The 21,042-nt window shown below is 38.9% G+C and overlaps 1 protein-coding gene across 1 annotated transcript in view; it reads right to left on the bottom strand.

Annotated features, from left to right (window-relative positions):
• ZMAT4 (zinc finger matrin-type 4) overlaps window positions 1-21,042 on the bottom strand; it is a 390,826-nt gene that overhangs the window by 41,357 nt on the left and 328,427 nt on the right. The window contains exon 6 of the mRNA XM_006141679.3: window positions 3,343-3,439. Coding sequence (XP_006141741.1) covers window positions 3,343-3,439 — 97 coding nt within the window. The remainder of the gene's footprint in view (window positions 1-3,342; window positions 3,440-21,042) is intronic.

Raw genomic sequence — 21,042 nt, 5'->3', positions numbered from 1 at the left:
TTTAAACAAGATCAAGAAACTTGATCTAGTTCATAAATAATACCTAATTACTACAAAAAGCACGTTCTTTTCAAGCAAAACTGGAATATAACCAAAATCGACCATACGCCGATCACACAGAGCAAGTTGGCACAAATTTCAAATAACTAAAGCAATTTAGAAGGTATTCTACCATAGTAGAATCCAGATACAAATTCATCAACAACAAAAAAATTAAAAATTCAAAAATCCCCAAATATTGCACCTTAAGCAAAATACTTTTAAATAACCATGACTAATAGAGGAAATCACACACAAAAATAGAAAATACACTGAAATAAATGAGAATGAAAACACATATTAGAACATCTGGGTACAAAATACAACTGATGGATACAGTCAATAGAAGAAGTTAAGGAATATTTAGAGCCTTAAATATATATTTTTTAAATGGAAAAATTAATAATCTCTACTTTCATATTAAGAAGCCAGTGAAAAAGTGCAAATTAAACCCAAAGGGAATAGAAAGAAGGAAATCATTTTTAAATGGCAGAGAATAACTACACATAGAAAGAAATAAACAAATCTCAAATTTTACTTCTCAAAAAGTCTAATAAAAACCTCTAACAAAATTGGGACAGTTCCATGGCATAGTGGTTAGGAGCTCTTCAAGACAAGCCAGACCCCACAAGTCACATGGCAACTGCAATTTAAATCCCTGGCCTGGTCAGCCTGAGACCATCAAGCACTCATACAAGTATCTGAGATCTGAGAAGCTAGAAAACTAGAATAAGGGGATGAAGATGTGACCAGACCCTGTAGAGGGTGCTGTCTCTTTCCAAACCTTTCACAAATGTACATGTGCTATCATGAGTAAATAAAAAAAAATTAAAAATAATTACCTATCAAAAAAAAAATTACCTCTAGGGACCAACAGATGGTGTAATGGTTATGTTGCTGGACTCCCATGTAGTCAACCATGGTTTGAGTCCCAGATTTGGTGGCTTAAACCTCATGCCGGGCACATGTGTGTACGTACCCAAGATCTCCAGAGGACAATAGAGGAGAAGGGAGTATAATATGACCATCCCCTGCAGTAATTTCTCGCTTTCTATTTCTCTGATGAGCACACATGCGCCCTATAGCAAAACATCTCTAAAAATAAACAAACAAACTCTAAAAAACTAATCCCCAAAAAAGACAATTTCAGCAATAAAAAGAAATACCTTGCAGACATTAAAAACAAAATTAGAGAATATCATAGGATACCATAAACAACTAACTTTATACCAGTAAAACTTGAAACCTAAGTAAAATAGACAAATTCACTGAAACACATGATTAAAACTAATACAAAAAGCAACAGAAAACATAAGCTGAGGTCTATTAAAGAAATAATATTTCTAATAAGAATCTCCCCAAAATATTAGGTTGTCAGGAAAGTCATGATGTATTTTTATGTTTTTCTATGCAAAAATGAATGGGTCATAACTTTCCTGATGCCCCAATATATACCTTCAGGCCCAGATGGCTTTACCAATACATTCTTCCTAATAGTTAAGTAAAAAATAACACTTATCTACCAAAAACTCATCTAGAGATTAAAAACAAAGGGATGATCTCTCAACTTGTTTAATGAGACAAGCATAATCTTGATACCAAAACATTACGAGAACATTCCAAGAAAGAGAAGTTATGGAACAATCTATCTCATAACCAGTATGCATACAGACAGATTAGTCTTTAGCCAAGTATGAAAATTTTTGTATTTTAGAAATTGTGGGGGGAAAAAATGATGCATCCCTTGGGACCAGCAGGTGGCATGGTTTGCAGAGGCACTGGACACTCCCACATGGCAGACCATGGTTTGAGTCCTGGACCTGGTGATGTGCTTTCTCACTTTCTCTCTCTCTCTCTCTCTCTGGTCAAATTAAAATAAATGAATGAATAAAGTTAAATAAATAATTATTTTAAAAAAGATGCATCCCAGATAATATGAGGAGAAAACTGAGTCAATAGCTGACTGTGGGTTTCCATTTCTTTACCTAAGCCAGACTCACTGTGACCTACATCTTACAATATCTTTGCAGAACAATTTTCTTGCCTGGAAGGCTCCTACTCATATCTCTGCCAGGAAAGTGTTCATTTGTCTTTTGAAATCACACATTCAATCAATCCAAAATACCAATAAATATTGGGTTGTCAGAAAAGTCATGACATATTTTTGCATAGAGAAACAGAAAATATACCTCATGGCTTTTCCAATGACCCAATATAAACCTCTGGTGTGTTCCAAACACTGGATGGGTACCAGGGATCTAAGATTAATGAAAGTCAGACCATGACTTCACCCTATGTGATCACTTCCTGAGCCAATGATCCTGCAAAGCCTGCCCTGTGTCGCTCCTTCCCCTATACCCGGAGTTCTGGGTGCACATGTGATATTTGAGAATGATCTATGTGTTTATAGGGTTGCTACTCCAGCCTGGAAGGAGGAGCACAAGAGGAAAGACTAGGTCTGTTCATCTTTCGTTCCCCAGAGTACACCTCAGAGTCTGACACGTAGTGGGAGCTCAATAAATGTTCGATGAATGAATCATTTATTATTCATGAGGCCTTGATGTAGGCAAATCTGTTAAATGAGTCTCGTAATGAATATTAGAGAAATGAAAACCATTACACTTGGAAAAATCTCATCTTTTTGAGACAGTCTTTGTTTTTTTCTTTATTGTATTAGCATTTTATTAACAGTCTAGCAGCTGCTTTAGAAATGCCCGTGAAGCTAATGACAGTGATTTTTAAAAAGATGCATAACATATGTGTAGGTGAAATGATTCCTGGTTAGTCTTTGCAAGTTTGAAGTCATGAGAATCTTTGAAATGAAAAATGAAATGAGCTTTCATTTAATTGGAAGTAGCTATGTATGTAAATGACTTAATATACCAGGGGATGCATTAAGTTCCTATAATGATCAACAATATTCATACAGGAAGGAAAGAAGTAAAAGACATTCATACGATTTGACTTCACAACCAAAGTCTGGCATGTTCTACAAACAGGCGTAACATTGTGTGGATAAAAACAGTTAGTATAAAATTTTTTCAAGTCTGTAAAAGTGAGCTACCTGCCCTTGAAAATATGGGGAAGGAAAATATCAAAACTCTCTTGTGCTGAAAAGGGAGAAGGAGTTATTCTTGTAGTGATGCTAGAGATATTCTGAAGGCTTATTCAGCCTACATATCAAGGTAAACTTGAAGAAAAAGAGTTTTAATTTCCATCTACTTATTCTGAAATAAATAAAATGTTTAGCCTTTACTGAAAATTACATAGAAGAGCACTAAAGAGGGAAAGCAAGGTACCTACTTGGTCTGGTGTTTAGATCCTTTCAGATGGGCATGATACTGTTCTATTGAGTTTAGGGAGACACTGCAGATGGTACATCTGTAATTGCGCCTCAGACCTGTGGATAACAGACAAACCTGGTTAGCTGCATCCTGTCATCACCACCTAAAGGAAACCTAAAATCTCCAAATGTTCAGGGACAGGGTATGAGAAAACTTATGGTTTACCCCACCAGCAGTATTTCATTTCCTCCTTCCATGGCACAGTCAACAGCGCCCTTCAAAGAAGAGTGAATATGAATATGTTAGGAGCAGCCTACTTCATTGGTAGATGGCTGAAATTATTAGAACATTCTTCTTTGAATTGGAGTAAAATGTTTCTGGACATTTTGTAACTCAAAGAAGCATTCTACCATTTCCCTAAGGCATACAGATATAGTACACTGTCATCTCTGCTATAAAAGTTGAGACTTCAGAGAAAAAAACTCCGTCTTAATTCCTTTGCCACCTCTATTTCAATGACTGAATAGGAAATTCAACAGTAGACATCATTCATGTAAATTCTTCTAGGATCACCTTACAAAATGGAAATACCCAGAAGAAGGACAATACATCAATCTGATGTACATGAAGTCTTACTTTTTACCAGAGAGTTGAATAGAAAATCTATTAATTCTCTTGTTTATTTGTGTAATTAATTCATGAATACTGTATCAACTTTGGTCAGGCACTAGGGAATCCAAGTTGAAAAAGATGCTTTTTGTTTTCAAGGAGTTCAGTAAAACTCTTTACTGTTTCATCATATTGACTCATGCAGAGCCAAACTTGTGTTAGACAGGGCATTAGACAACTGTAGCATTTCTTTCTGATTAGTGCATAGTATTTTCTTTCTAAGAGGCAAAGTTATTCTCTGTTTTTCTAAAAAGAAAATAATGCACAATGTGGAAAGGGCTTCACAACCTGCTGCTTAGGTAACTTTATGTAAATTATTTCACTGCTCTGGACTTCCGTCTCCTCATAGTATCGTGGGGCATGTATGAGAGAGTCTCTGGTACATACCAAGTGATCAACACAAGTTAGTTTCTGTTACGATTTTGGAGATGTTAAAATGGACCCTTGGATTATCAGTGTTCCAGTTGAAGCCCCACACTGAGTCCTGAAACACAGGTGAAAACTACACCATGTTACCAGTGTGAAAGAAGAGAGCACCAGTGCGGGACATTCGTGAGAAGTGATTAAGAACCAGTGTCTAGGCCCAGCCTGGCAGTGCCATCCACCATGTTCTGAACTGCAGTGCTGAAAGTTATGTTGCCTACTATGGGTTCAGATCCCAGCCTGACCTAAAAACACCCCCAATGCAGCAAGTCTAATATCCTGTCAAGCCAGAGGGCTAGGTAGAAGGGGACTGGGGTGTGATAAGACCCCTTCAAGGGTGCCCATGTCTTTCTCTGTGTCTCTGTCTCTCTCACAAGTGTACACACTCTATCTCTCATGAATATTTTAAAAAAATAGGAACAGTGTCTAGAGGCTGGATGGCAATGCAGCAGTAAAACAAGATGTTCTCCAAGGTTCCAGTTTTATATCTGGAGACCTCCCTGAACAATCCCAGCATGTCCACGATCCAGGCTTGGCTGGGGCTGAATCAAGGCGTGAAGGCCCTTTTGGAGGTGCTGCCTCTCTCTCTCTTTCTTATGGAGGAAATAAATAAACTTAAAAAAAAAAAAAGAAAGAAGAAGGACTAGTGTTCCACCCTAAGCTGACCATTGACCACCAGTCTATAAAAGAGGTTGGAGGAGAGGGAAACAGGCAGAGACTTCTTAAGAGAGAGCTATGTTGTACTCTGAGTTGCACTTTCTCTTCTCCATGTTAGACTGTGAAGTTCTTCTCCTTTGCCCCAAGCCTATGGTGAAGGAACTCAATGGACCCATCTGGAGAGCTCCAGGAGCACCCTCTCACACTCGGGAAACAGCATACTGGGCTCAGACATACCTGCAAGGTTCAAAGGATGCGGGACTGTGGCTTGTTAGCTATTCTGATGACAAAGCACAGAGGTGGCAGCATTAGCTGGGGCCTTTTCTCAGAGCTTGTCAGAACACAAGGTATATAAAGTTCGCCATGGACTGTGTGTGCCGTGACTGAGAGGAGCTGACTGATGATGTCTTAGATACTACCCAAGGGCAGCCCGGAGTTAGAGACTATGAGATCTCAGCAGAAAGATGCTGGAAGAGTCAGCTGGGTATCCAAGTGATTCAAGTGGCCTAGAGGAGATACTCAGCCCAGCCCATGATAAGTAATGGTGGATCCCTGAAAAATGCACGAAAGCACCCCATGAGGAGGAGAATCAGTCTGCCAACCCTGCCAAGCAGGTGACATCCACGCTGGCTTTGTACAGTACCTGCCAAGTAAACCTTCTTCCCCTTGCTTCTCTAACTTTTTAGCTTGCATCCCTCAGGCCTGGAGAAAAATCAAAAGCTCCAGGCAGAGAAAAGGAGGAGAAGCTTGCCACACTCTCCTTCCCCATGGCAGGTAAGTAACCCCAAGCAGAGTCAAACTTCAGAGGAGAAAAACCAATTTGTAATGAATTCCGGAGATATTTAGAAATCATTGCTCTATCCTGGATATGTAAACTAAGGATACGGAGATTATATGTAGTTACAAATGAGCAGGGACCTTTCGCTGCTTACAAGTGCGTACAAATCGATGAAACTTGTCCTAGTTTTTAATCCAGAAGGTAGGAAATAACTCACCCCACAGACACAACTTGTAATGGGCAAGGGGGGATAAGAATAAAGTTCCCTTCTGATTACGTCACATCCAATGAGTCCTGCTTACTGACTCTAATGTCGTCAGACTTGCAGCTACATCGATACTGTAAACAAAGACCAGGACCTCTTGGAGACTCAAATTCCTGTGACCCAATACACATGTCCGGGAAATCTATTTGAAATAACATATGGTTAACTGGGTCAGCCAGTATAAGGACTAGCTTGTATTAGGTTTCGTTTCAGTCACTTAATCGGTCACTGAATTGCCTAACTGTTCAATTAAGAGTTTAATTATGGGGCGGAAAATACATTGAAACCACAAATATCTGCAGTGTTCTTCAGAAGCAATCTAAGGGACTCAGAATTTTCCAGATGCAGACTGTTTCAGAGATGAAAGCGACAACTGCTGAAGTTCTGTGCCCTCGAGCGATGACTCAAACCTCAGAGTGTGGATGTACCCTCCAACAATCACGCCCAAGGACGACTCCCAAGAAGACTACCGGAGATTCTGTAAGCTTTGGATGAAATCTGAAACTGTTTCAGGAGCTTCAGATCACAACCTCCAGCCCCACCATACACTCAAAAGAACTCTCCCACAGAATTACTCTCCTTTCAGAAATGTGAGTGTGTCAGAAGAATACAGGGTCTTAAAAAATAAGAAACTATTCCACAGAGAACTCTGCTTGCATTGCTGCCAATCCATATCACAGGTGTGCATGATTCAGGAAGATTACCTTGGGCTGCAAACCCTGAGGACGTAAGTTATCACACCAACACATAAGTTGTTTGAGTGCTTACCCAGGGCCCAGCCATTCTCCTCTTTTATGTATGGAATCAGAATATGAAAACCAGTTTCAGGCTTTACTCCCTCCAGAGTTCTCTCTCCATCTTGTCATAAAAAAATGGCAACTACTATTTATAGGGGTCCTCTTCAGACCACAGACTAATCAAGAACGCCTCATAACAAATGAGTTCAGTGTGGAAATAAGGCATAAATATTTATGTTTAAAAATGGGCATTTTCAAAAACACCAACAAGTCTAAAAAATATTCTGATGCGTTGCTCTCTGTAGCAGTTCTCATGTTCTTCAGCCAAAGGGAAGCGTGGGCAGGAAATATCTGGCACTTCATTGCAGTGCAAACTGCAGGGATCATAAACTGGAAAGGAGTGCATGTAAACAGCCCAAATACAGGGCAGGGCACAGGTTTCTCCCCCACACACAACATGGTATCCTGGTGGGAACTTCGTGCTTCATTATTGCTCAGTTCCAATCTTAATTACTTTGAAATTACACGCTTCTTTCCTTAGAGAACTAGAGAATCTTAATAAACCCAAAGATGTTAGCTTTCTTACTATAGACATTTTCAGCACAACACCATATTAAGACTAACCTAAAATTGAGCTAGCAGGTGCAGGTTAAAGCACGGGATCCCACATGGCCAACCACATAGTTCGAGCCCTGGACCCTGCAGCTAAAAAATCACTCTGGGAGCATGTGCATGCTCCAAATCCCGAGGAGACTGGAAAAGAAGCAATTGTAGCATGGCCATCCCTCACAGGGGTGATTTCTCACTATCCCTCTCTGACTCTCTCTGCTGAGCATATATGCCACATAGCAAAACAAACAAACAAACAAACAAAGAGTACCTTAAAACCAGGCCAGCCAGGTGGTATGACCATTAAGCTGGCTGGATCCCACATGGCCAGCTATGCAGTTTGAGTCCCAGATCCTGCAGCTTGAAAAACATGCCAGGCACGTGTGTGTGTGTGCACACGTGCACGCGTGTGCATGTGTGCGTGCACCCAAAATCCCAAGAGGAAAACAGAAAAGAAGGGACTGCAGCATGGTCATCCCTCCTGGAGTTGGGGAAAGGATTTCTCACTTCCTCTGTTTCTGTCCATCTCCTGCAAGGGGATGCTCCCTATGGCAAAAATAAATAAAGTGGCATTTGGCCATCTTATATATATTTTAAGATACTTCTTAAAACATCTGCAGAACTGCCTAATATATGTTAGGAAATATTGTCCCTGCCTACAAGGAACTGAGAGACAGCCCAGCTGAGAGAGAAAAACTTATACAAGTAGCAAGCGTGGAGGGCAGACCATCAGAAGGACCACAATGAGAATGCAGTAACCTGTTATGGGATTTAGAGCAGGAGCTGGCTTCAGAGGATCTGAAAAAGCTTCTGAAAAACCTCGCTTTAGTATTTAAACTTCTACCACGGTGTTTGCAAAACAGATGGTCCTGGATTTTATGTGACTACATAGCATGCGACTACATAGCATGCCTGTTCAAGTCTAGCAAAGTCAGAGGTCCCTCCGACTTCAACAGCATCCACCCTACACTAGAGAAACCACAGTGAGCCTTTACTAGGGTGCCAAGAATCTTGCTAAATGCCAAGAACACAGGAAGGAATAAGACAGAATATATTTTCTTAGGGAGCTAGTCAGGGAGAAAGGCAAGAAACAAACAAAACCTACAATTACATGTTGTGAAAATGTTGCACAGGAAGTGAACAGAATGAGAGAAAGCAAGTGAGAAAAGGGAAGATTTTTGGATAGTATGGTCAACACAGTTCTCTGAGAAGTGTAAACAGAAGGAAGGAAGGAAAGAAGGAAGGAAGAAAAGAATTAGTCTGTGATGTAAAGAACTGGGTAAAGAGAAATGCAGGGCATATAATCAACAAATATAATGGGCCACAAGCGGAAATGGGCTTTAACTGTTCAGGACACAAGGAAGTAAAAGAAGGAAATAAAAAAGACAAAAGGAACAAAAAGAAACACAATCTGTCAAACTAGAATAGCATATCCCCCCAAAAAATATCCTTTAAAATGGAAGATGAAGAAAGAATATTCTCAATAAACCAAAATTAAGAGAAGAGTTTGCTAGCAAGCTGCACTACACAAGCGTTATGTATAGCTCTTCAGGTTAAAGGGAAATGATACCAATGCAAGGTCAGATCTAAGCAAAGAGCATCAAAAATGATTAATATCTGGTTATATATATATATATATATATATGAGAGATTTTTGCTATAGGGTGTGTGTGCTTGCCAGAGAGACAGAGACTGAGAGACAGAAAGCAAGAAATCACCCCCCAGAGGGGATGGCTACGCCACAATCCCTTCTCCTCCATTCTTCTCTCAGGATCTTGGGCAGGCATGCACATGTTCCTGGTGTGAGTTTCAAGTCACCGGGTTCAAGACTTGAACCACAGTTGGCCATGGGGGAGTCCAGCAACGTAACCATTATACCATCTGGTTTTCCTACCTGGTTATCTATTTAAATGCCTCTTTATTTGAAGATAGCAAACAAAGCAAACATTATAATACTGTAGTGTGTATTATGGTGTGGGATATATACACGTGTGTGTGTGTGTGTGTGTGTGTGTGTGTATATGAATATATATGAGACACTGACAACACAGGAATAGGTGAGAGCAGAACACTATACAAAGGTCATTATATTTTACATGAAATGATACAATAGCAACTCTAAAAAGAGAATTCTTTAAGGGTACATATTGTAATACCTTAAAACAACCCCTGAACAAATACAAATGTAAAAATTGTATAGAGAAACTAAAATAGTATAATAAATAGTATTGGCTTGGATCAGTGACACAGTACCATTAGGTTGTCAGAAAAGTCATGATGGATTTCTGTATCAAAAAATAAAGAAAAATGTATTGTGACTTTTCCAACGACCCTATATAATAATAACGTGGTACACAAGAGAGGCTGGGTCCATGTGGGAGATCACAGGTCAGTTCCCAGGTGACCTGCACACCTGTACACATTGGACGGGTGCACCCATGATGCTGGCTGGCAAGGAAGGCTGGGTGAGGGTTACAGCATGAGGCCCTATGTCTCTCTCTCCTATCTCTCACTCTCATGAAAAAATAGAAAGAATAATAAACAGTTAACACAAAAGAAAGCAAGAAAGGAGAAATAGAAAAAAGATGGAACAAGTTAAAAAAAATAACAAAGTGATAGACCTAAGTCGAATCAGGTCAATAAGCATATTATATATAAGTGGATTAAGCACTCAAAAAGCCAAAATTGTCAGCAATTTTGATGATGAACAAAATTCAAATATATATTGTCTTCAAAAAATGAATTTTCTGGAGGCATCAGGTGGCATGGTGGTTAAGGCACTGGATTCCCACATGGCCAACATGGTTCAAATCCTGGACCCAAAGGCTTAAACATCATGCCTGGTACATATGTGTGCATGCCTAAAGTCTCAGGAGAAGAATGGAGGAGAAAGGATTGTAGCGTAGCCATACTCCCAGGGGGAAGAGGAGGTGATTTCTAATTTTCCCTCTCTCTGTCTCTCTCTAGTGAGTGAAAGCAAACTATGGCAAAAACCTAAGGGGGAAGAAAAGAAAAGAAAGTGCAACCGAGCATAGTAATGTCCAACAAAATAAACTTCATGACAAGATGTGTTAATAGACACAAAGAGAATGTTTTATGATAATAAACAGAAATTCCTCAGGAGAACCTAACAATTCTAAATGTAGTTATCAAATAACAAAATACATAAGGAAAAAACCAGCAAAACTAAAGGAAGCAATTGACAAGTCCACAATAATCGATATTAATACCTCTGTTTCAGTAGGTGATGAAAGAATAAGACAAAAAATTAAAAAGAAAAAAAGATCAGTAAAGCTTAAAGGATCTAAACAAAAATATCAATCATTTTGTACTAGTTGATATTCCTGTACTGCTACATTTGACAACTGCATACTACACTTTTTTCAAGCATATACATGAGGTAAACCAAGATAAAGAATATGTTGTGCCAATAAAATCTTACTAAATTTTGAATAATTATCATTTTAGAGTAGATTCTTTGACTAAAATTGAAGTTAGAGATAAATAACAGAAACACCGACAAATGATCTAACTTTTTAAAAAGTTAGTTATTTTATTAATATTTTTTTTTAATTTGACCAGAGAGAGGCAGAGAGAGAGAAAGTAACAAAGCAAGCCACCAGGTCTGGGACTCAAACTGCAGCCAGCCGTGTGGGAGCTTAGCACCCTAACCACCATACCATCTGCTGGCCCCATCTAAGGCACTTTAGTCTAAGTAACCTGATTTGGGGGGGGGGGGGAGGAATCCAAAGGGAAATTAGAAAATATCAAGTCTTTGGAAAAGACATGACATATTTTTCTGTTTTTCTATGCAAAAATGTGTCTTGAGTTTTTCAACAATCCAATATTTAAAATTTAGTAGTAATGAAAACAGTATGCATCAAAAAGTTTAGAGGAAAGCAGTCCTTAGAGGGAGATTTACAGCTTTATATTAGAAATGAAGAAAAGTTTTAAAATCAATGGTCAAAGCTTTAACCTTACACAATTAGAAAAAGAAGCAAATTAAACCAAAATCAAGTAAAAAAGGAAAGAATTAAGTACAGAGAAATCAATGAAAAAGAAAACAGACTACAGAAAAACAATTAACAAAACTAAAATCTACTTCTTAGAAAAGATTAATACAAGTATTATCTCTTAATGAGTCTGGTGGAGGTTAAAAAAATGAGAGAAACTCAAATTATCAAAGTAAATGAGTCGTTATCAATATAGATCCTATAGATAATGATACAATGTTATAATGAGACAGTGTCATGAACAATTCTATCCGTGAACAAAATTGTCAGTTTGTGTAAGATGGGAAAATTTCTCTAAAATTCAATTTACTAGAACTAACATCATATGGAACAGAAAATCAGTTTGCCATTAAAGTTGAATTTGTTGTTAAAACATTCCTACAAAGAAAAATCTAGACCCAGAAGATTTCACTGCGTTCTCTCTTAAATATTAAGACATTACATAATACCAGTCTTTTTTTAAAAAAAAAAATTTTTTTTACTTAACTTTTTATTTTATTTACTTTAAATTTTGACCAGAGAGGGACAGAGAGAGGGAATGAGAAAGCAAGTCACCAGGTCCAGGACTTGAACTGTGGTTGCCCATGTGGGAGTCCAATACCCTTAAACACCACGCCACCTACCAGCCCCCATAATGCCAATCTTACACAAATTCTTTTGCAAATAGATGAAGAAGGAAATATCAATAGACATAGAAAAGAGAATTTGACAAATTTCAAAATCTATTAATGATAAAATGATGATAAAATTCTCAGCATACTTGAAGATATCCTTAATTTGATAATGAGCATCTATGAAAAATCTATAGCTAATATATTAAATAATATAAAACAGTAAGCAAAATAATAAGCAGTTTCTTTCTTTCTTTCTTTTTGAGAGGTTTTTACTTTTAGGGCATGTGCATTCACTGGAGAGACAGACAGTGAAAGGAAAAGTGAGAAATCACCCCCCTCGGGGGATGCCATTCCCTTCTCCATTTTCCTCTTGGGATCTTGGCCATGCAAGCACATGCAACCAGTGTGATTTTCAAGACACCAAGTTTGGACTTGAACAGCAGTTGGTCCTATGGGAGTCCTGCAATGCCACCGCTGGGCCATCTGCTATCTCTGAGTTTCTTAAGGTCAGTAAAAGCCAAGAATGTCACTCTTATGTCTACTTAACACTGCACTGAAGAGTGTAGGCAATGTAATAAAAATCAAAAGGAAATAAAATACTTGTAGACTGGAATTGAAATAAAACTGACTCTACTCATAAGAGATGTTGTTTATACAGAAAATACTAAGGAAACTACAAAATAACTATTAAAACAAGGGAATTTAGTAAGGTTGCAACATATAAGACCAATAAAAAAATCAACTGTATTTTTTAAAAATTTATTTGCATATGTATTTCATTAAAAAAAGAGACAGAGGGAAAAAGGGAATAAGACAGAGACAGACACTCCCAGCAGGGTCTACACGCCAGGATCCACCCTGTCCCACCTGACCTGAATCACAGGCACACATGTGTACCCAGCATGCCCAGGGAGGATCCAGATTTCGAATCTAGGACCTTTCCCATATGGATCCAGAAGCATTACCACTGAGCACCACCTGGCCTCTGTATTTCTGAAGTAACTGCAAACAACTGAAACATTTTATTTTCCAATTGTATTATAATAGTATTAAAAATCATTTTTAAACACGTAGGGACAAATATATTTAAACATGTACAAGACTGAAAACTATATTCACTGTTGAGAGAAATTGAGAGGGACCTAAATAGAGTGATATATTTACATGAACAGAACATTCATGAACTAAACCCATCCATACTGTTAAGATATCAGCTCTCCTACAGATTTGGCAAACCCCTTAAAATTCCAACAAAGTCATTGTAGACCTAGAATGCCCCAAACAATTTTTTTTCAAAGATATTGTTGCTATAGGGCCTGTGTGCTCACCAGAGAGAGACAGAGATGGAGAGAGGGAAAGTGAGAAATCGCCCCCAAGGTGGATGGCTACACTCACTCCTCCATTCTCCTCCTGGGATTATGGACACGAACATACATGGACTTGGCATGATTTTTAAGCTCCAGATCTGGGACTCAAAAAAAAAGTTTGAAGACTTACCCTCGAGGATTTTAAGATTTACTATAAAAGCTAATGTAAGCCCAGCCATGGTGGCAAAGCAGAAGTATTACTGCAATGTCAGAAGTCAAAGAAAGTTCAAGTTCAGTACCTGGACTGACCTGCTCAAGTCAGGTGCGCATGTCCATACCTGCGATCCTGGCTCAGAGGCTCAGGAGGAATCTCTGCATGAGACCCTATTGAGAGTTCTCTTCTTCCCCTCTCTCTCACGAAAGAAAGAAACTTAAATTTAAAAAGCTAAAATAATTGCAATGGTATGCATTAGCATAAGGAGTGACAAATTCCTAGAGACTAGAGAGCCCAGAACTACACCCACACATACCAGGTCAATTGGTTTTCAACAAAGGGGTCAAGGCAATTCGATGAAGAAAGGAAAGCTTTGTCAACAAACATGCTTGAACAACTGGATAATTGTATCTCAACCACACACACCCGCCCAGTGAGTATCAACCTCTACCTGCCAACACACATTACCGCTAAGATCGTTCATACATTTAAATGTAAATGCTGAAATGATTAAGCTTCTGGAAAAATATAAAAGAATATCTTCTTGAATGTAGGATAGGCACAGATGTCTTAGGAAACAAAAAGCATTGAACATAAAAAATGATAAATTGGATTTTATAAAAAGCAAAGGCTTCTGCTTATAAAAGACACCATTACAGAAACAGAAAGGTAAGTCACCACCTGGGAAAAAATACAATGCACAGAACTTTTATAGGACTTCTGTCCAGAATATATAATTAACTCTGGCAAATCAATAATGAAAAGACAAACAATGCAGTTTTGGAAAGGGTAAAAAATTTGAACAGATATGCCATGAGAGAAGATAGAAAAATGATCAATAAGCCCATGAAAAAGAGATTAACATCATTTGCCTTCAGGGGGAAGAAAATTAAAACAACAATTAAATACGATCTCAAATCCACTAGAAATACTTACATTAAATAAAGCAATACCAAACATTTGTAAGAGACCACGTGGAACCACGGTCTGGCCATTATTACAGAATGGTTTGCTGTTCTTGAGTTTTCCATGAGCGGGATTGAACAGCACCTGCTCTTTCATATTTGACTGATAGACACAAAACTAGAATTCATACATCCTGAGGAGACTGCAACAGGGCACAGCTCCTTTGGAAAACCATTTGCTAGTTCCCTATTTCCCTGTAAAGATAAATATACCTACTCTATGATGAAAAATGTCTGAGACCAGAAATTCTACAGCTGGGGCCAGCAGGTGGTATGGTGGTAAAGGCACTGGACTTACACATGGCTGACCGCAGTTTCAGTTCCAGACCGGACGGCCAGAGAGTCGTGCCAGACACATGTGCCTGAGTGCCTAAAATCCCAAGAGGAGAACAGAGGTGGAGGGATTGTGGCATGGTCATCTCCCTGGGGGAGGTGATTTCTCACTTTCTCTCTCTCTGTACCTCTCAGGCAAGTGCACACACCTCATGGAAAAAAACCTTAAAAAAATTTCATTCCTAGATGTTTATTCAAGAAAACTTAGTATTAAAAAAATAAACTTGTACAATAATTTTTATAGCAGCTTTCTTAATAACTAAGCACTCAAATTAATTCAAATGTTCATCAACACAAAAATTGAGAAATTATGGTATATTTTATAAAATGGAGATTTAAAAAAAAAATCTACTGGTAAATGCAACAGCATAAATAAATCTCCAAAACTAAATGTGTAGGTAAAGAAATAAGACATGGAGTAGTACATATGTTATGGTCCCACTTGTACAAAGTTAAGAACAGCAAAGTTACTCTGTAAAAATAAAATTCAGAACAATGTTGCTGTGGGCAGGGCTGGGAATTGACTGGGATGGGATAAGAAAGAATTTTCTAGAGTAATGAAAATTTCCCTGTCTTGCTTTGGGATGATATTTACAGGGTACACACAATGCCCAAAACTCATGGTACTGTTGGGTCATCTAGAAAGTCATGACACATTTTTGCATAGAAAAGTATAGAAAACTACCTCGTGATTTCCTGACAACCTAATACATCACTGAAGGTCTTCACATCCCACTTAATTTAAAGAAAAAGTCACATGGTTATGGTGCTACATGGAAATCTCAATAAACTAGAAGCTTCATTTCTTACAATTTCTGCAGCTTTGCATTACCAAGAAGGTTATACTTTATTGATGGTTTGATAACCTTACAAACACTCAAAGAAATATTACAAATATTCTGTATAATACCCAATAAAGCTGGATCTATTTTGAAAGGTGATTACTAAAATAAAAGCAATACAGAGGTGTGCAAAGACCATGGCTAGCTCCTTTACTTCTTAAACATGCATTCATCAGATGACCTGAACATGGATTTGTCATCTTACAATATAAAGAGGGATAGCTGGTATTTATCCTATATTTCCCTATGTAAACACCACCATGCTTACTTTACCATTTGCCCATTTATTCATTTACTCTTGGCCACGCCCTAGCAGCAGATGCTATTGTTAGCTTGACTTAACAGATGATGAAGAAAAGAAACTTGCTCAAAATGACAGAGTTAATGAGAGTCAGAGCTGACTGGTGTTTGCTTTAAAGTCTATAAAATTAACTGATTTTTTTTTACATGAGCCAGAGAGAAAGAGAGAGATGGAGAGAAACAGTAACCTCTAGCAGGATCTCAACACTACAATTCACCCCCTGCCTTCAGCCAACTCTGGATCATGGGCACACATGTGCCTGGCATATTCAGGGAGGTCTCTGGACTTGAACTGAGAACCTTTCTATGTGGGATTGCCTCACAGTGCTGCATTTTATCAATGTGCCACTATCTGGCCTCTAAGGCTAGGATTTGAACCCATGCATTCTGGCTCCAGCATCCATGTCCCTATCACTGTGCATCCTACCTCCTGGAATGAACAGTTAGGAACAAAATCTCTGAAACTGAAATGCTCTTGAGAGATTTTCCAGTCCAATAGTTCTCACACCTTCCCACTTGGTAAGTGAGAATCCAGTGGGAGTTATTCAAAACACAAATTCTAGGTCCTACCCCAGGCAACTATGGTTCAGTAAATCTAGACTTGGACCCAGAAATCTATATTTTTAAAAGCTTTGAGTTTTGTGGAAACTGATGATCTAGTTTAAAACCCCATGGATGATATATGAATTTGCTACATTGATTTTTGTATCTGCTGTAATACTACCAGTGGCTGGGAATTCCCTGTTTTTAGAGGCTAGTCTTTCTTAAACACAGCTGAGTTTGATCCACTTGCCTGAGTTCTATTTTTTGCAGGTCCCAGTACAAGTTCGCTTCTCCTAAGACCCTTTTTTTTCAATAGGCTGAAAGTCTATTGGCATTTTCATGGAGTTCCTTATTATAACATGTTCAAGTTCCCGCACCATATCCATCACTCCTTCCTGGATGGCATTTCCTGTGTGTTGATGACATTTCTATACTATGACCCTCAAACCAAAAGCTAAGTTCCTACTGTAATCTTACGGGTGCAAAGTAGAAAAAGACACACAGTCCTGTGCACTCTTACTTCTAGCAATACCTTTGAAGTTGTACGTGTACGTGTGCACGTGCGCCCTGATGCACAGTAATCCATAAACATTGAATCTGCTCTCAGTTTTTCTAAGTCTTTTCCACACTGGTGTCTGCTAATCCAAATCCTCATCTCCTCTACCTTTATACTTGATTATTTAAATGTCACTCTGTCCCTATCAAGTTCTTTCTATCAATAAATGAATTCTGCCTATTTCTCTAGCAATAGCAAATATAATTCAACTCACGTGTCAATTATGACTGCTTGCTAGTGGCTGCTTAGAGTACTCTGAAAGATCACAAACCTCCATCCCAGCCTTTAGGGAAAGGTTGCCATTATCCATTAGTTAAGCCTGCCAGCGGGGAGTGTGGGGATGCCAGTAACAAGCTTTGCATGTTCTACCACTCTAGTGTCAGCATGTCCACATACACTGCAGAAATGTCAAGTCAAGGTATATGCAGGTAAGCCAGGGAGTCAACAACACATAGCAGTATTAAAGCCTTAGAAATGGTCAGCACATCTACACAGATGGCATAGAAAAGAGAAGGCAAGACGGGGAGTGGAGGAGCAACCAGCACTGCCTGATATCACCAGCTGCTGCTCTGCTGGCTCACCTAAGTGCTGGGGTGAAAGCTAGGCCACTCCCACTGGAGTTCCTCCTTTGGTGTGACAGGTTCGTGGGGCAGTTAGTGTGCAAGGATCCAGTCTGTCCTGTGGGTCATCCAGATCACTGAGGCTACAGCCATGAAGACACAGATACAGTCTCCAGGAGGTCCTCATGGACTCAGCTGTTCCTCAGAGAGGACAGTGTGTCTTTGCTCTTTCCTACTTCACACCCTTCTTTCCTGGCTGCAGACCTAGCACCAGGTGCAGAAAACAGCCTTACACAACCTTCCCCACTAGCCCCCATGGCCACACAAAGTCTCATCCTTATGCTAAGTCTCATATTCAATATGAGTTATGGTGGCTTAATTTCTGATGAAAACTTAACTGATAGAGAATTTTGTGTTATCCCGGTAGCCAAGAGAAGGCAACTTTTCTATAAGGATAGAAGGGTTATTATCATATTTAATCATCAAGCCCACCTGATAAACATCATTAGTTCAATTTGCAGATGAGAAAACTGGTTCACAGACACTAAAGTCATAGAACTCGTAAGTGGGAAAACCAGATCAGAATCTGCATATTTCTGATCTCAAATCTAGTGAACTTAGTAAATTTAATAGGCCTTTAAAAAAAGAAAAATGAGAGTAAGGGAGGGAAGTAGAAGACTTCTGAATCCTAAATGAACATTATTTCAAATACTATGTAAAATAAAGCATAGCTTCTCTAGGTAAAATGGGGATTGGAGGTCTGGAATGCCACAACTCTTAGTGTGGCCCAGGTGAGTCACCCCAAATCTCCTTGAAGTAGACTTGGGAAACCAAATCAGTTTGCTATGCTACTCCTTAAGGATAACATAAGGAAACTGGAATATTCAATCTCAGAGTTGTACAACAGAAACGGTTCTTCCCTGTGGGTTTAATCTAAGAAATCTCACTAAGATCAGTTTGCCACAACCCAAGTTAGAAAGCCTGATTACCCTATTACTCCATACTACAACCATCCCAACCTAGAGGATGTTTAAATGCTTAGCCTTCTGAATTCATCCATTGCCTGCAGGCATAGACTGCAGGGTACCAAACAGTCAATTAAACAAAGAACACACATTTTCTAAAACTATTCTTTCTCTATTTAAATAGTATATATGCAAAGCTTTGAAAATTGAATCGACAAGCAAATGGCTTTGCATCTTCAAAAACTGTTTCCAAACAAACAAAACCTGAAGCTAGAGAATAAATTTATTCGCAGTAATTAAAAGACCATTTTAGCCATGTTGGATGCCTGACCCAAGGATGGGCTGGAAAATTATCACCCTACTGTGAAGATTCAGAAGGAACAAAGTAGTGTATCTGAAATATTTTCTTCTTTCTATGGGAAGGAGGTTTAGCTGCATTCTATATGGCAGAGAACAAATGATACATTTTTATACTTTAAGCATATCACCTCCACACAGCCTTGATCTTAGTCTCAGAGATGATTATGATATGATGGCTATTAGCAAACTGCAAGCAACCCAAAGAACGGCACTGCTTTTGTGCGTATGTGTGATCTGAATTGGATGTTTAGAAAATTGAAATAGAAATAGACCTACATTAAAGCAATCTATTCATTCAAATTGTGCTCAGTGATTTTTTAGCCATATATTAAATAACAACATATGGGGAAAATACCTTATTTTTGGTCTGGGCTTTGAAGTGATGCAAAGAGAAATTCATAAAACAAAGAAGTGCTTTTTCCTTTGTGTTCCATGGTAGAGCCACCGATCTCAAATGGAGATAAGCAAGCAATCACACGCAAGGCAATTTTTTATGTAAAGTGTTTTCATAAAGCTCATTTTTTCTGGAACACAATTTTTGATTACAGATTGCTTTACGCAGGATGCACACCATGCTCCTAACATGAAGTCGTGGATTATGGCATCAAGTTAAACACTGGGTTAAATGAAAGCTCAAGTCATGGCTGGTTACTCTCTGGGGTTGGTAGAAAGCAGTGTGCAGAGAATAACCAAGTCTAGAGGCATACCTCACTCCTCTCTCTCTCTGCCCTGAAGTAGAGACCCTACCAGTCCCTTTCTCATTTCTTCCCAAGGGCTGGGTGTTCTTGGTCTTGTTATTTCCTTGAATAAACATCAATAGTAGTGAGAGATCAACAGCTATAAAAGAGCTGTTATATCTGCTTACAAAGTCTCATCTGCCACAGGGAAGTCTCATCCTCATGATAAATCTCGTATTCTGTATCAGTTATGGTGGTTTACTTTTCTGATGAAAACTGAACTGATATAGAACTTGGTGGTATCCAGGTAGCTGAGAGAAGGCAGCTTTTCTATAAGGATGAAAGGGTTCTTATTGTATTTAATCATCAAGCCCACCTGATAAACATAATTAACTCGATTTGTAGATTAGCTATTTAGCTGCATCACTTGATGACAGTCATTGTCAGCTCTGTTAGCAGTCATGATGGGTCATCCCCAACCTCACCTGTAGAGCTACACTCACAGGCTGGCCAGTCAAAAGATTCAGGAGAGTAGGAGCAGCATTTGGTGGTGATTTTCAGGAAACTGAGTTCAACAAGGACTCAGAATTGAAATGCAAACAGCAAAAAAAGTCATAATGGTCAATAACTCTTCTTAATCACTTAGTAAATCAGGTTGTGCCTTTTCTCTCTTACTTTCTCTGCCAGCATGAAAATGGGTTGTTAGGCATGTGGATATAATCTCTGGGTCCTTCTAGCTTTTCTGCTAATCCTCCCCTGGAGTAGCCATCTCTTACAGCCAAGTCTTTATCTTGCTTTCAGCAGCCAGCCAGCCAAAGTCTGTGTTAAATCCTGGCTCTGTGCTGTTTCCTGCAGTGCTGGCCTTTGAATAGGGATATTGGAATAGCAAAGTCTTTGACACCAGAACACACCTTTACAGGTGGAGCTTCCAGCGTGGCCAGTGGGGCTGGAGATGGCTTCGTGAAGACATGGCCTCCAACTGCTTCCTGTTCTGCCTTCCCCTGGGCCAGCCTGACACTGGTGCCCTGCACCTGAGGATCCCACAACTTTCACCAGAGACTTCTCTTGGACACAGGACAGGTGGCCTCCCAAGTTAATACAATCTTAGTGGTCTTTCCTCTTTACAGAAATACATCTTGTTTGATTTATAAGACAACAGGCAATAACAGAGGTCATAAATTATAGTTAAGAGGAACTGTTGATATTTGGAAAACACAAGCATTGTAAAAAGCCCAGAAAAATGATTCCAACTCGATTTCCCAAATATATATCAGAGCCTAAGAATAAGGGGAAACCAAAGGAAATTGAAGAATGAAATACCTATTGATCGTT

The sequence above is a fragment of the Tupaia chinensis genome, unplaced genomic scaffold (assembly GCF_000334495.1).
Source record: "Tupaia chinensis unplaced genomic scaffold, TupChi_1.0 Scaffold000061_1, whole genome shotgun sequence".
Taxonomy (NCBI): Eukaryota; Metazoa; Chordata; class Mammalia; order Scandentia; family Tupaiidae; genus Tupaia; species Tupaia belangeri.
The sequence above is the reverse complement of the archived record's forward strand: the minus strand, read 5'-3'. Positions and strand labels throughout refer to the sequence as shown.